The following is a 12560-nucleotide window of genomic DNA, read 5'->3' on the forward strand; positions in this document are numbered from 1 at the left end:
CTTTCCTTTTCATAAATAAATTTCATTTACGCACCTTCATTTCAACTATCTCCGATTTGAACCTTGCACTATTTGTTGAATTAAAGAATTCGTTGCTCTTCGCAGGCATCGCGACCAAACTAGTCGTCGCCATTCATCCACGTTAGTGGGCAAGTGAGGTGTGAGTATGGGCCTCGTCACTCTTGCATCATGCATGCAATCCACAAATATATATATATATATATTCTATATAAATTATGAGTATGTAGTTTAATATATAATATTTTAGTGAAAAATTTAGTTAACATTAATATTCGTAAGAGAAATTGAACCTATAATAATGTAATATGCGTCGTGAGATGATAAGATTCCACAGCCAGGCGCTGCTGACCCATAAATTACACAATATATAAAATATTTCTTACTTAATTTATTGTATATAATAACCCAAATCTTCGCAACGAACGTAACAAACACATCGATAAACAAGTTTTAAGTGTACGATAAGAGCTTCATAAGCCAACCAAATCCACCAATTCCCAACTTGTACTTCCTTAAACACGTTTGGATTCTCTCAAAAGTAATCAACAACTCCACCACTTCACTCGAACGGACAATTGAGACGTGGAGTGGGAACGGCCCAAAGCCTCACTGCTCTCGGTGCAGTGAGCCCGAACACATCGCTCATATCGAGCTCGCTAGGCTTCATCCCATCCGGCAGTGACCAATTAAAGCAATGCAGCAGCTGCGCCACCGCGAACTCGAGGGCGTAGAGACCTAACTGCATTCCCGGGCACGAACGCCGGCCGGAGCCGAACGGCAGAAGCTCGAAGTAATTCCCCTTGAAGTCGATACCAGTGGCGTCGCCGTCGGCGGCGAACCGCGACGGCTTGAATGAGTCGGCGTCGGGCCATGCGCACTTGTCGCGGCCGATGGCCCAGACGTTGATCATGACCCTCGATTTCTTGGGCACGCAGTAGCCGCCGACGTTGCAGTCGTCGGCGGTCTCGTGGAGGAGGAGGGGGATGGGTGGGTGGAGGCGGAGCGTCTCTTTGACGACGCACTTGAGGTAAGGGAGCTTGTCGAGGTCGCTCTCATGGAGCTTGCGGTCGAGACCGACCACGTCGAGGAGTTCTTGTTGCACTCGCTTGAGCTCGTGTGGGCTCTTCATCAGCTCAGACATGGCCCACTCGATAGCTGATGCAACCGTCTCCGTGCCTCCAAACATCACATCCTGTGGAATTCAAATCGTTTTTGTTTACCTAAACTTTCTCACAGAAGAAGAGAGAGAGAGAGAGAGAGAGAGAGAGAGTGGTTGGATTTTTGGGGCTTGAAGTGGACGTACACTACCTCTGTTCAAATTCAAAGGAAGCTACGCGAAGGGAGAATTTGTGATCAGAGTACAATGGATTGTATTTGTAGCGAGTAAAAAATTGACAGAAAGAATGGCAGTAGTTTCAAACTGTTTGGTAATGGACTAATTAAGGAAAATACAAAGTAGAAAATGGGGTGAGTTAGCTAGAAGCTGGAGAAAAGTTTGCGGAGGATATTAATTTAGAAAAAGACAGGGGTTGATATATATATATATATATATATATAGAGAGAGAGAGAGAGAGAGAGAGAGAGAGAGAGAGAGAGAGAGAGAGAGAGAGAGAGAGAGAGAGAGAGAGAGAAAGAGAGAGAGAGAGAGAGAGGGGAGGATGGGAAGAGAGTCGTTGCTTTTGCATTAATTTCAAAGATGATATTAATCTGCATTTCTAAGTTAATTTTGGACCAACGAAACTAAATGTTTCTAACACGTGGATGCGTATCTAGGAGAAATAAAACGAGGAGGATAATGATTCTTCCATACCATGATAATGGCTTTGATGTTATCCCTGGAGAGCCTAAGGCTGCTTTGGAGATCTTCTCCTTCACCGCCTCTGTTGTTATCTCCATCGTCTCCGAGAAAAGCCAACATCTCATCAACCATGTCCGCTTCCACCGCATCGGATACCTTCGGGTTCGCCATGTGCTCATCAATAATCTTATCAATAAACCGGTCGAGCGCGTCCCGAGCCGCCTTAAGCCTCTTGTTAATCCCTTGCAAATCCATCGAGCTAAGCCAAGGAATAAAATCCCCGATGTTGAACGCCCCAAACAACTTGGAGAACTCCTGGAGTATGGAAATGAACTCGTTATGGCTCTCATGGCTCTGCGTCGACCCGAAGGCGGCTCGGAGGGTGATGTTCTTGGTCAGGTTGAATATGAGCTCGCCGAGGTTCACGGATTCGCCGGTGTTGCTGGTGACCGAGTTGATTAATACGTCGACCTCGTCGCGGACCGAGGCCCAGGACTCTGCCCGCTTGCGGCTGAAGAGCTTCATGACGCAGAGCTTGCGCATCTGGCGCCAGAAGGGGCCGTAGTGGGCGAAGGCCATGTCGGCCCGGTCGTAGGTGAGGTACGCGATGGCGATGGTGGCGGGGCGGTTGGAGAAGACGTTGTCCTGCACCTGAAGAACTTGGCGGGCGACCTCCGGGGTGGAGATGGCGAAGGCGTTGAGGAAGCCGAGGCGGAGGTGGCAGAGCCCGCCGTAGCGCTCCCCCAGCTTCGCGAGGCCGCGGTGGGTGAGCTGGTCCATCATCAGCATGTTGCCGATGATCGGAAGTGGGCGAGGGCCGGGAGGGAGTGGAAGCTTGCGTCGCCGCCTCGCCGACAGGATGAATAAAGCTAGTATAGGAATCAAGAAGAGGAAGAGGGGATCTTGAAACCACTGCTTGTCCATTTTTGGGATTTCTTTCTTCCTGAGAAGATCGATAGAGGGAGAAGGGCTGTATTTATAGCTGGTAATGAATAGGGGGTTGGTAGAACAGAGGATGCTAATTTCCATTTGAGGGTTTTTTTTTACATAATTGCCAAAACTTTCAAAATATCTTAATTACCGTTTTTTTTTAATCAAAACCTTATAATTGCTACTGAAATTAATCTGCTCTTTCAAAAATATCATTCTGGTTAAATCAAACTAAACTTAAAATTTTTAAATAAATAATCTATATTGACAGTTCTAAAGGCCTCAAAAAATTTTACTAGCAATTAAGATATTTTTACAGAGCATAATGCTAATTATAAACATTAAAACTTTTCAGCGATAATTACGTAAAATATATGTTTCTCTTTTATACATTACGTCCTTTTAGACTATTTGGACTCGTGCGTTTGTGATATTCATATACCTCGAAATTTGTACTTATGTGTGGATGAATTCCTAGATTTGGGCGATCAAATTATATTCATATAAGGGAGACAAATTTTGAGGGCTACAAGCTGATCGTAGTTGACGTCAGAGTGGAAGAGCTATCGGAATGACGTGAGCTGTGATGTAATAAAAGAAAATTTGTACAAAATTAATCTACGTAATTTGAAATTTTGTATTTATAGTGTTATTAAGACACTAAAAGATGATAATTAATAAAACGATGGAGTAATATTAATAAGTTTTGATTATTTTTTTCCCTTTTTTTTTTTAAATAATTTGTTTAGGTAAACAGGGTAGGTCATAATTGGTGCAGTCGGTGTTGAAATGGAAAGTTTAGCTCTTGTAATTTTGTCTACTAACCTAACAAAGAACGAAAGAAACAATCTCCAAGCCTAACTAATCTACCGAACCATGCAAAGATGTTAACCGCTATGTCGTGTACGATCCTAGAATTTGGCTATCTAACAACGCCTAAGAGTTCTGTCCTATTAATTTGGTGATAAATAATCTAACACCTACCTCTAATTTTGTTGGAAGTATCAATCAGACATTCAATTTTCAGAGGCAAATTAGTTGTATTTATTTTCTTCTCCCTTGTATGTTCTCACTAACCAAACCAAAACAAAATTTTCCAATTTATTACTCTCCACAACCGAGATGTGAAAATTTTAAGGGATACTAAAGAAGAAAATCGCTGCTCAAATTGTAAGAGTAGATGTGGAAGTTAATATTTTGTGAATTTTTTATAAAACATAAACTATTTAGAACGTCCTCGTCCGGCATGTGCACGTGCATGCTCACACGCGGCGCATGCGGTAGGAAGGGTGAGGCCCATCACGCATAAATACACTCCTTTGTCCGTATAATCGTGACATCATAAAAAAAAAACTTGCTATTATATTAATGCTCACATAATCAATCACCAAATAAATTATACTATTAGCCAAATAAACTTGTCAATATATGAATATCTAAGTTCACAATAATATACACTAGACCACTACATAATCTGACAGGGCCCACACAAGCCACGACAAACTATCAAGATACAACTACAACAACTAATACATGAGTGTACTATAATCTGACATGTATTATACAAATTATCATCTGATATAATAAAATACAAATATAACAAATAACAATACAACTCAACTTCTATATAAATATTATTTATATCGTCTCGCACATATAGCTTATCTCATCATTCTAAAATATATTCTCAGGATAACTCAAGTCACTATCACGTACCACATATCTAGAGGGGTTAGAAAAGAAATAAAGAGAGTCATGAGCAAAAAGTTTAAACTTAGTGAAATAGACATTACTCCGAATCAGTGATGTCAAACAGAGAGTAAATCATGTACTGAATAATATAAATCACATAAAAATATTATGCCATGAAGAGTATATGATTGCATCTTTAATAATATATAAATAAAATATAGATATCATATCATAACTGATTAAATATATATAATTCTCAACAATGCATAAATAAATCTCCATGTCATACCATCATTATAACTCTCTCTCAAATATGACACATATGATGCATGCCGACCATGACCATACTATGATATCAAATGCAACCACATATGATATATATTAACCACTCGATAATTAAGTATATCAAATGATAATAAAATCATACGTATTTCTCAACATCTTATCATCATCGACATCTCAGTATAATATCATCATACTAGACCATTATACGCAATTAACACCTAATACCCGATCTCATCCACATGCCCGAAAGCTCAGAGCATATCCTGCCATCCGCAAAGGGTATCTCAGTTATAATCATACCATGCCATCGGCTAAGGTATCAACATCCATTCCAGACTAGGCACCATTCTAACTGAATAACCTAATTAATCATTAATTATACTAATTATAATTAATAATAATCATGTTGAAGAATATATATATTATTATTACTAGAATAATTAATGTCTAAATAATTTATCTGCATTAATTAAGAAAGCAATACACTAAATAAATAAATAAAAATAAAATAAATGAAACATTGCCACTAGTGCTCGGCCGAGCCCAGCACTGTTGTAGAAACAAAAGAAGCTGAGAAAGGAAAGGAAGAAAGGAAGAAGAAGAAGAAGAAGAAGAAGAGAGAAGAGGAGAAGAAAGAGAAGGGAAAGGAAGGGAGGGGGAGGGGACCGGGCCAGCGGGGAGGGGCTCGGCTGCTACTAACGAGTCAATGGCCGGCCTGTCTCCAGCAGCTCGGTTTCGGCGAACCCAAGAGAGAAAGAGAAAGAAAGGGAGAGAAAGAGAGAGGGAGAGAAATAGGGAGAGAGAGGAGGAGGAGGAGGAGGAGGAGGAGGAGGAGGAGGAGGGGGAGGGGGAGGGGGCTCACCGACGTCAGTGGAGGTGATGGTGGCGGCGGCAAGCTGGCGGTAAAGAGACAGAGTGTGTGTGTGTGTGTGTTTGATAGAGAGAGAGACCGAAATAGTGAGAGGGGAGAGAAGAAAGAGAGAGAGAGAGAGAGAGAGAGAGAGAGAGAGAGAGAGAGAGAGAGAGAGAGATGGGCGGTGCTAGAGGAGGAAGGCGGCGGTTGCGGCGGCGCGCCGGGGGCTGCCGCCCAGCCGGCTCGCCGCCGCAGCCGATTGTCATTGCGCCGCCCCCCCCAACGCAAGCTGCTCATGCAGTTGCATGGGCACAAGATTGACCATAGTGTGGCCGGTCACGTCGTGCCCATAAAATTATTAATTTATTATTATTATTATTTATTTTATTATTAACTTTTATGGTTGAATTGTTTCACTATTAATTTTATAAAAGATTTATGAGGGTTTTACTATATTTTATTTGTGCCGCTAAACTTAATACTCTACTTTTCTTCGTGGCGTTATTTACTATAACTAAGCATGCACTCTACTTTCTCCTTCTATGTATTAGGTTGTAACTATTATATCATAACGATCTTAACTCAAAAAGAATGTAGGCTAGCTGACTGCCATCTTTTTATGTTTTCTCCTTTGACTAGTCAAAGATCATGGATAATCTTAGGTAACAATAATTTCACATTTTGGTAAAAACTATATATAATATATATGTTTGAGATCAGAACATGCAATCAATCCTCAATGTTAAAGAAATACCACAATATTCTGCCACCTAAATTGTTAGTAGCGGTTAGGCCATGGATGAGTAGAAGCAAAGGTTTAGGTTGAATGGATATTCAGATGCCAAAAGATTTGCCTTCTGAATCATAGCATTCTATCACCACTGTAATCTAGTAGTTGACTCTTGTGAGTGAGCTAGATGTTACAACTTTGATTCTCTCCATAAATTTTATGAGGTGAATTTAGATAATATTTTTACTGAAAAGATATTAGGTCAATGTCATATGTACCTATGAGAGAAGACTAACTATTTTATCTAATTTATAATTAGCTTATCGACTCATAATCTTAAAAAAATTAAAATTTATGTCCAAATTTAAAAAAAAAATGTTTAATAGATCCCAAATTCATTCATAGAAAGAATTATGTAGTTAGAGACGTTAAGTGGACTCGTGGGCTTGCGAGCTGAGCTAGCCCGAGCTTGAGTCGATATAAAATGTTGCTTACCGCATTTTAGGAAATTGTTTGTGCCCTCAAAATTTTGTTGGCGCCGTCGATGGTTTACCGACGACATCTTACGTGCATTAAAAATTAGCTTTATGATAAGATAAAAACTTCGGTTTTGTTATAGTATGTCCATTGATTTTGTAAACTAGTATTATTTTTCTACAAAACTACAACAAATATCAAATTGCCCTCCACAAGGTTTGATCAAGCAATCTCATATCTCACGGCAATGCATTCCGACATTTCATCACACTCTCTCAATTGAGATAGAAAATTTTGTATACCTTAGAGTTATATACGTAGATCAAATTTATATATATATATATATTTATTTATTTATTTCTAGATAGAGAATAGTTTTTAAATGTTATTTATAATTAAGGGAAAACTTAATTTAAAAATAAGAGAAATTTATGCATCAAAGAAACATGTTTAGAGCAATATGTTGAACTAATTTAGGTGAAACATATCCGGTACCCATGGTCATATAGGCTATAGGCAAAATGATATTGATATTATATACAAAGGAAAAGTCTTACTTTGATCATGAATCACTTTCAATAAAGTAATTTAACATATTTCTTTAAAATGTAGAAAACTTGACTATTTATGCAATAATTTGAAAACGAGACCTCTTTTGCCTAAAAAGTTCTCATATAATATCCCTTAACTTCAGGTTGGACTTGTTCCCTTCCTACACGTTAAGGTGGGCCAGTTGAATACTACTTCAAATTTGCTATTGATGTCTATAACAACTTTTAATTCCTGATCTGAAACCATAGTTCACTCTCTTTCTCTTAGCAAATTAGTGCTTTTAGGTACAGGGAAGTGATGATATTTGGCATTTTTATTATATCACCAAGCTACTTTTATTTATCATTTTCTTTTCTTTTAGAGATATTATTTATTCAAATCGATGTTTACAAAACTTAATACATCAAAAAATGGGAGTAGATAGTTTGAATAAATCTTGACTTCTCGGTGAAATCAGTAACAAAGTAATTAAAACATTATCAAGCCAAAAGAGCACATGGAATATAAAATTAAAAAACTAAGTCCAAGTTGCTAAACTTTCAGTGATTCTGACGTGATTGCGGTAGATTCAAGCTATCCTGGATCACTGTCGATCTAGCAGTGGAGCCGGCAACGGCGAAACGAATGTGGCAGCGAAGGCGAGGGAACCGCCGACGGTAGTCAAAGAGGTGACGGAGATGAGGAGGGGAGGAACGATGTCAGCAATGGGAGTGGACCGGCAATAGAAGGGCGAGAGAGAGAGAGGGAGGGAGGAAGACAAGGGGAAGAGAGAAAGGGGAAATAGAGGAAGAAAAGGTGAGAAGGAGAAGAAAATATCCTCGAGAGAGGAGGATATTTTTTTTTCCGCAACAAAAGAACAGAACTCGAACATAGTGAAATAGCATTTTACTGAAACAAAAGAGACTTATAGAGTTATAGTCTCTTGAGGAAATATTGTATTGTTTTCTTCTCTACTTTATCATTAATTCGTGGTGTTGCTATGAATCAATCTATTCTTTCTATCTCGATCGAGAAGTATCATGGCATGTCCACTGTGGTTGCATTCAAACTATTGGGTTACTACTGCAGCTTAGAGATCGAGTACAATTAATTATGTTAAATGCTAAAAATTTAATTGCTCATATACATTAAGAATGATATTTATGGATTTTTAACTAAATTTGATCGCTCGCAGTCCTCTGCGGTCTTATGGAGGAGGAGAGGGAGTGGTGGAGGCGGAGCATCTCCTTCACGTAGCTAGGGGGGGTTGCCTCCAGGAGAGTTATCGGCTCCATCTCTCCAAACGTATCATCAGCTCTGGTTTAAGGAATCAATTTAATAGTTCATTTTCTTATGATTGATAAGGATATTATAAACAAGTGACGTTAAGCTAAGTTATTAACAATGGCGCTAATTAAGTAGAGCTTTTGTTTCTTTTTTTTTTTTTATCATTCATGAATTTTTTTCAAGCTAACCGTCCTAACAAATCATCAACTGAGTCGAAGCATTAGACAAACCATTAAACTACCAAATAATTTATTAGAAAGAATAACAGCCAGCTCTACTCAACATTAACAACTTATCGTGCATTAAAAGATACGCTATATGATAAATTATTTACAGTAACAGTAACATGTTAAACTAATTTAGGTGAAAGTGACTCGGCACTCCCATGGACAGCGATTCTAATTGCAATAATATTGATATGATACGCATATGAAAAGCTCAGTTTGATAGTGAATCGCTTTTAAAAACAGTAATTTAACTTATTTCTTTAAAATTGTAGAAAATTTGACTATTTATTCATCAAATGTGAAAACGAGGCCCAAAGTTCTCGAATAGTATACCTAAACTTGAGGATGGACAATTCCGTTCTTACACGTTATGTGGTGGGTCAGTTAGAATACCACTTTAAATTTGCTGCCAAGGAACAATTTGATTCCAGTTCTCAAATCAAATTTTACTTGAGTTAATTATATTTTACCTTCTATAGTTTAACTTAATTTTATGAAATCCTCATATATTTTTAATTTAAACACTTAACACTCATATAATTTATATTATATTTTACCAATCTAAATATCAAGTTCAAAGATGACGAAAATATAACAAAAGAGTTTATAAAGTCAATGATAAGAGATTAATGAAGAAGTGGTTGAAGATGGTCACGTTAGGCAACCTTGAATTTGGAAGTGACTGTTAATTACCTGAATTTGATAGTAGAGGTTGAGATTAGAGATATTAATTAGGTTGTAGAGAAATTTGACAAAGAAGATCTCATTATTTGTGAATCTCTAGGTAATGTGATTCTTCTATACGACTCATATAGCTAGTGTCTTGTTAATGTTCATCAACATGTCGCCATGCTGTCAAGGGGATTATCGACTTGCATAATCTACATATCATCGACATTAAAATGGCTTCATTTCTTGCCGAGATAATGTGGAGTTATTTATGCATAGTAAGTGACAACATAGTCTCTTCATTGGTTATATAATTATGACTAATATTTCTAAAATATTAAAATTACCATTCAAATCTTTGTACTCGTCCGTGGCTCAATCCGGTACGTATTGAAATCGTTATTTGATGATATTTTCGGAACTTTCTATTTTCTCTAATTTAAGAAAATTTGACTATTTATCCCATAAATTTAAAAAGGAGGCCTCTTATTTTCCTTAAAATTTCTCGAAATATTAAAAAAAAAAAAAAGAACTTTAGGGTGGGTGGGTAAAGTACCACGTCAAATTTGCCATCACTCACTGTCTATAACGACTTTAATTCCCTACCTAAAACCAAATTTCACCCTCTTTCTCTTAGCAAATTAGTGCTTTAGATGTAGGGAAATAACGATCTATGGCATGTTTATTACATCACCTAGTCACTTCTCTTTCCTTTTTTTTAAAAAAAAACAAAGAAAAAATTAATGTGTGTCTTGTGAAAATATCATATGTTTTATTATTTACTTCTGTACTGTATCATTAATTGGAGGTCTTAATATGCATGCGCGCTATGGTTGTATTTAAATGAGTTAGGTGATGACCACTGTAAAATAATAGTTGAGTGCTATTAGCCTCATGACTAATGCCAAAAGTTTTGATCCTTTAGACATTAAGAGTAATATCTAAGTAATTTGTGCTAATCAAAATACTGTATTTATATAATTTAAATTTTTTATATTATCGGGATAACTCTTTAATCTACCCTATAATTAATTTCCCAGCACATTATCTATAAAAAAATTGTTATACAAAATTTTAAAAAGAAAAATAAGGAAACTAAATATAAATATTCAAGATTTGAACAAATCTCAAATTCATTTAGAAATTAGAATCAAATAACCATACAGTGCATCCGAACCTATACAATTCACAAGCTTATTATTAATATCGACTGCAATAAAGCGGACACATAGAAGAAAAGACCAACTTCGCCACTCCTCCGAAGGAACTAGTGAAGCACACACGACCACCACCACTTGATTCAGAACAGCGGGCAACTGAGTCGCGGCTGGGGCACGGCCAAAAGCCTCACGGCCCTCGGCGCGGTGAGGCCAAACAAATCTCCCATGTCGAGCTCGCTAGGCTTCATCCCATCAGGCAGCGACCAAGTAAAGCAATGCATCAGCTGCGCCACCGCGAGCTCGAGGGCGTAGAGGCCTAACTGCATCCCAGGGCACGAGCGCCGCCCGGATCCGAACGGCAGCAGCTCGAAGTAGTTCCCTTTGAAGTCGATGTTCGCCCCGTCGCCGCCGGGGGCGAACCGCGAGGGCTTGAATGAGTCGGCATCGTGCCATGAGCACTTGTCGCGGCCGATGGCCCAGACGTTGATCATGACCCTCGATTTCTTGGGCACGCGGTAGCCGGCGACCTCGCAGTCCTCGGCGGTCTCGTGGAGGAGGAGGGGGATGGGCGGATGGAGGCGGAGCGTCTCCTTGACGACGCACTTGAGGTAGGGGAGCTTGTCGAGGTCGGTCTCGTGGACCTTGCGGTCGAGACCGACCACATCGAGGAGTTCTTGTTGCAATCGCTTGAGCTCATCTGGGCACTTCATTAACTCAGACATGGCCCACTCGATAGCGGACGCGACCGTCTCCGTACCTCCGAACATCACATCCTGCTCCAATTTAAGGAATCAATTTGTTCCCTTTTCTCACGATTGGTAAGGATAAACAAGTGACATTACGCTAAGTAACAATTGCTAAGATAATAACATGGAGTGGTGATAATTAATAAACGTACCATGATAATAGCTTTGATATTATTTCTCGTCAGCTTTAGAGAACTTTGCAGGTCACCCCCTTCACTGCCCGACTTATTATTCCCGGTTGCCTCCCCAAGGAAAGCAAGCATGTCGTCAACCATGTCCGCGTCCACCGCATCCGCCTCCTTCGGGTTCGCCAAGTGCTCGTCAATAATCTTATCAATAAACCGATCGAGCGCGCCCCGAGCCGCCTTAAGCCTCTTGTTAATCCCTTGCAAATCCATCGCGCTAAGCCAAGGAATGAAGTCTCCGATATTGAACGCTCCAAACAACTTGGAGAACTCCTGGAGTATGGAAATGAACTCGTCATGGCTCTCATGGCTCTGCGACGACCCGAAGGCGGCTCGGAGGGTGATGTTCTTGGTCAGGCTGAATATGAGCTCGCCGAGGTTCACGGATTCGCCGATGTTGCTGTTGACTGACTTGATTAAAACGTCGACCTCGTCGCGGACCGAGGCCCAGGATTCGGCTCGCCTGCGGCTGAAGAGCTTCATGACGCAGAGCTTGCGCATCTGGCGCCAGAAGGGGCCGTAGTGAGCGAAGGCCATATCGGCGCGGTCGTAGGTGAGGTACGCGATGGCGATGGTGGCGGGGCGGTTGGAGAAGGCGTTGTCCTGCACCTGAAGAACTTGGCGGGCAACCTCCGGGTTGGAGACGGCGAAGGCGTTGAGGAAGCCGAGGCGGAGGTGGCAGAGCCCGCCGTAGCGCTCCCCCAGCTTCGCGAGGCCACGGTGGGTGAGCTGGTCCATCATCAGCATGTTGCCGATGATCGGAAGTCGGCGTGGGCCGGGAGGGAGCGGAAGCTTGCTACGCCGCCTCGTCGACAGGACGAATAGAACAAGTAGAGGAATCAAAAAGAGGTAGAGAGGATCTTGAAGCCATGAAACCATGTTTTATTATATGCTAAAGGAAGAGAAGAGAAGAGAAGAGAGGTATTTATTTCCCTGAGGGAGAGGAGAGTGGTAACATCTATATATAGC

At 40.1% G+C, this 12560-nt stretch overlaps 2 protein-coding genes across 2 annotated transcripts; both read right to left on the reverse strand.

Annotated features, from left to right (window-relative positions):
- Positions 1 to 387: 387 nt before the first annotated feature.
- LOC140794215 (cytochrome P450 84A1-like) lies at positions 388 to 2833 on the reverse strand. The gene is made up of 2 exons (XM_073146136.1): positions 1832 to 2833; positions 388 to 1213 (listed from the first exon to the last, which is right to left on the reverse strand). Exons 1-2 carry the CDS (start codon positions 2741 to 2743, stop codon positions 581 to 583), a joined length of 1545 nt encoding a protein of 514 aa, XP_073002237.1. The 5' UTR covers positions 2744 to 2833; the 3' UTR covers positions 388 to 580.
- A 7782-nt stretch (positions 2834 to 10615) lies between these two features.
- LOC140793354 (cytochrome P450 84A1-like) lies at positions 10616 to 12560 on the reverse strand. Its single transcript, XM_073144785.1, has 2 exons — positions 11559 to 12560; positions 10616 to 11433 (listed from the first exon to the last, which is right to left on the reverse strand). Exons 1-2 carry the CDS (start codon positions 12468 to 12470, stop codon positions 10801 to 10803), a joined length of 1545 nt encoding a protein of 514 aa, XP_073000886.1. The 5' UTR covers positions 12471 to 12560; the 3' UTR covers positions 10616 to 10800.

This window comes from Typha latifolia, chromosome 8, assembly GCF_019914945.1.
Source record: "Typha latifolia isolate L0001 chromosome 8, TyphaL0001v2, whole genome shotgun sequence".
Classification (NCBI taxonomy): domain Eukaryota; kingdom Viridiplantae; phylum Streptophyta; class Magnoliopsida; order Poales; family Typhaceae; genus Typha; species Typha latifolia.

Excerpts from the sequence above, each read along its gene's own strand:
- LOC140794215 (XM_073146136.1), bottom strand. The coding sequence starts at position 2,743 with ATGGACAAGCAGTGGTTTCAAGATCCCCTCTTCCTCTTCTTGATTCCT. Across the intron at positions 1,214-1,831 it reads ACATCAAAGCCATTATCATG|GATGTGATGTTTGGAGGCAC; the intron begins GTATGGAAGAAT and ends TGAATTCCACAG.
- LOC140793354 (XM_073144785.1), bottom strand. The coding sequence starts at position 12,470 with ATGGTTTCATGGCTTCAAGATCCTCTCTACCTCTTTTTGATTCCTCTA. Across the intron at positions 11,434-11,558 it reads ATATCAAAGCTATTATCATG|GATGTGATGTTCGGAGGTAC; the intron begins GTACGTTTATTA and ends AAATTGGAGCAG.